The sequence below is a fragment of the Cyprinodon variegatus genome, unplaced genomic scaffold (assembly GCF_000732505.1).
Source record: "Cyprinodon variegatus isolate N-32 unplaced genomic scaffold, C_variegatus-1.0 Scaffold619, whole genome shotgun sequence".
Taxonomy (NCBI): Eukaryota; Metazoa; Chordata; class Actinopteri; order Cyprinodontiformes; family Cyprinodontidae; genus Cyprinodon; species Cyprinodon variegatus.
In genome coordinates this window covers 82,951-83,731 of record NW_015151072.1, presented here as the reverse complement: position 1 = coordinate 83,731, position 781 = coordinate 82,951, and the positions used below count along the sequence as shown (strand labels likewise).

General features: G+C 35.5%; 1 protein-coding gene across 1 annotated transcript in view; it reads left to right on the top strand.

Annotated features, from left to right (window-relative positions):
* The window catches only part of gtf3c2 (general transcription factor IIIC subunit 2), a gene marked incomplete at its 3' end in the record, with an annotated part of 46,256 nt that overhangs the window by 38,478 nt on the left and 6,997 nt on the right, over positions 1-781 (top strand). The window contains exons 15-16 of the mRNA XM_015392997.1: positions 210-338; positions 427-672. Of these exons, the coding sequence (XP_015248483.1) occupies positions 210-338; positions 427-672 (375 nt within the window). The remainder of the gene's footprint in view (positions 1-209; positions 339-426; positions 673-781) is intronic.

Below are 781 nucleotides of genomic sequence, written 5' to 3'. Positions count from 1 at the left end.
AAAAATAAAAAGCAATTAAATAAAATTACAAACAGTAATAATAGATAGAAGCATATAAAGGGATTATATAAATACTTTAGAGAACGTAGGCCGAATGTTTCCATGAACAGTTTTTTTACTTTCTAATAACATTTATTGCTTTTAAAGTTTTTCCTTTTCTGAATGTTTTCACTGAAGTTTTACAGTCGATCCGTTTGTGTCTTTTGCAGGCCTTGTCTCACTCTGATTGGCTGAACAGCGTGTTGTCTTCAGATGTGTACGGTGGTGTGATTCTCTCTATGTTACCGCCAACTACCAGCGGTCAAACCTACATTAAGAGAACGCACTTGAGACGTTTTGTAAGTTAAATGAAAATTATTATTTTTTTTTATTTTACCAAAGTTTTCAGCATTTTTCAAATCTCTTTCATTAATCATGTCCCCTCAGCCTGCCTACTTCACATCTTTGGTGCCTTTTGAAGCAACTGCAGGTAAAAATAAAGGCAGGAAAGATGGAGGAGCTGTTAGTGATGGGCAGGAAACAGGTGAGACGGAAAAATCAGAAGCTGGAAGAACAAACGGGGAGGAAAATGACGGAGCAACAGTTAGAACAGACGCAAGTCCTCAGCTACAGTTTGGGACGTACAAAGAGGCCGTCAAAAAATACTACCTGCACTATAAAGACTTTGACATGGTAGGTTTATGGTCTTTAAATACAAAAGTGATGTTTATGAGTTGTTATTAATTGATTGGTTGAAATCACAGCATAAATAAGTTATCTTACCTATTTTTATCTAATATGT